The 1,172-nt window shown below is 19.1% G+C and overlaps 1 protein-coding gene across 1 annotated transcript; it reads right to left on the bottom strand.

Moving 5' to 3' along the window:
- PGSY75_0006900A (putative aquaporin) lies at positions 1 to 1,154 on the bottom strand (the record flags this gene model as incomplete). The annotated part of the gene is made up of 1 exon (XM_018783204.1): positions 1 to 1,154. A coding segment is annotated over one exon (1,154 nt), but the record flags the coding sequence as incomplete, so codon positions are not given.
- Positions 1,155 to 1,172: the final 18 nt, after the last annotated feature.

Below are 1,172 nucleotides of genomic sequence, written 5' to 3'. Positions count from 1 at the left end.
TTATATAAACTTAATAATAACAAAGTTATTAAAAATGTTGATATAAATTCACAAAGAAATGTTTTCATAATTTCTTTTTTTGGTAATAAGGTATAAATAAATATACTACCATATAAATGAGCACATATAATACTAGCAACTATACCACCAAAATATTGAAAAGTAACATAAAGTGTTGAAAGAGCGAATCCATATTTTTTTGGTTCTGTTAACCATAAAGCATATGTATAAGCTGGATTTATATGTGCACCTAACAAAATAAATATTACATATATAAAGCAACCTACAAAAGAATATATTGCATGATTACTAGTTTTTTTATTTTGTGAATTTTTTAATACTTCATATTCATCAATATCTTTTAAATTGATATTATTAATATCTTCTATTTTTATTTTACTATATTCATTTACAGGTTCTTTAAAAATAATTTTATCTACACTTTTAATCATATTCTCTTTATTATTTATATCATTTTCATTCTTAATATTTTTTTCATCAGTCTCTTTATTATTTATTTTCTCATTTTTTAATTCTTTGTTTGTATTATCATAATTTTCATTTTTATTAGATATATTTTTAGCATCCTCCATATCTTTTATTTTCTCATCAGATATTGTGTTTACTTCTTTTTCATTTATATTATCATTATTATTATTATTTTTTATTTTTTCATCATCCTTTTGATATTCATTTTGTGAATTATTCTTTATTTTATCATCATTTCTTTCCATTTCCTTTTTATTTTGTTCGTTCCCTTTATATTCGTTATTATCTTTTTCTAATAATATATTTTCCACGACATTTTTACCTTCTTGTTCTAAGTTATTCATATATTTAATATTATTAATTTCTCCTTCGAAATTATTGTAACCAGGTATTAAAATATCATTAGTTTTATAAGGGTTAATTTGTTTGGTGTGTTTAATTATATATTCTTCATTTGAATTTGAATTTAACATATATATCGATATAAAAAAAACAAAAAGGAACGAACCAATAAATTCAAAAAATAAATTATATTTATATTTTTTAAATGATTTTACATTTATCTCTTTTATTATATCTTTTACATAACCTTTGATAAACTTTATAATTTTTCTCAACACATTTTTAATAGATCTTTTCAAAAATAACCCTTTTTGTATTTTCATTTTACAAAAAAAAAAAAA

Source organism: Plasmodium gaboni (assembly GCF_001602025.1).
Source record: "Plasmodium gaboni strain SY75 chromosome Unknown, whole genome shotgun sequence".
NCBI lineage: Eukaryota > Apicomplexa > Aconoidasida > Haemosporida > Plasmodiidae > Plasmodium > Plasmodium gaboni.
This window is presented reverse-complemented; position numbering and strand designations above follow the sequence as displayed.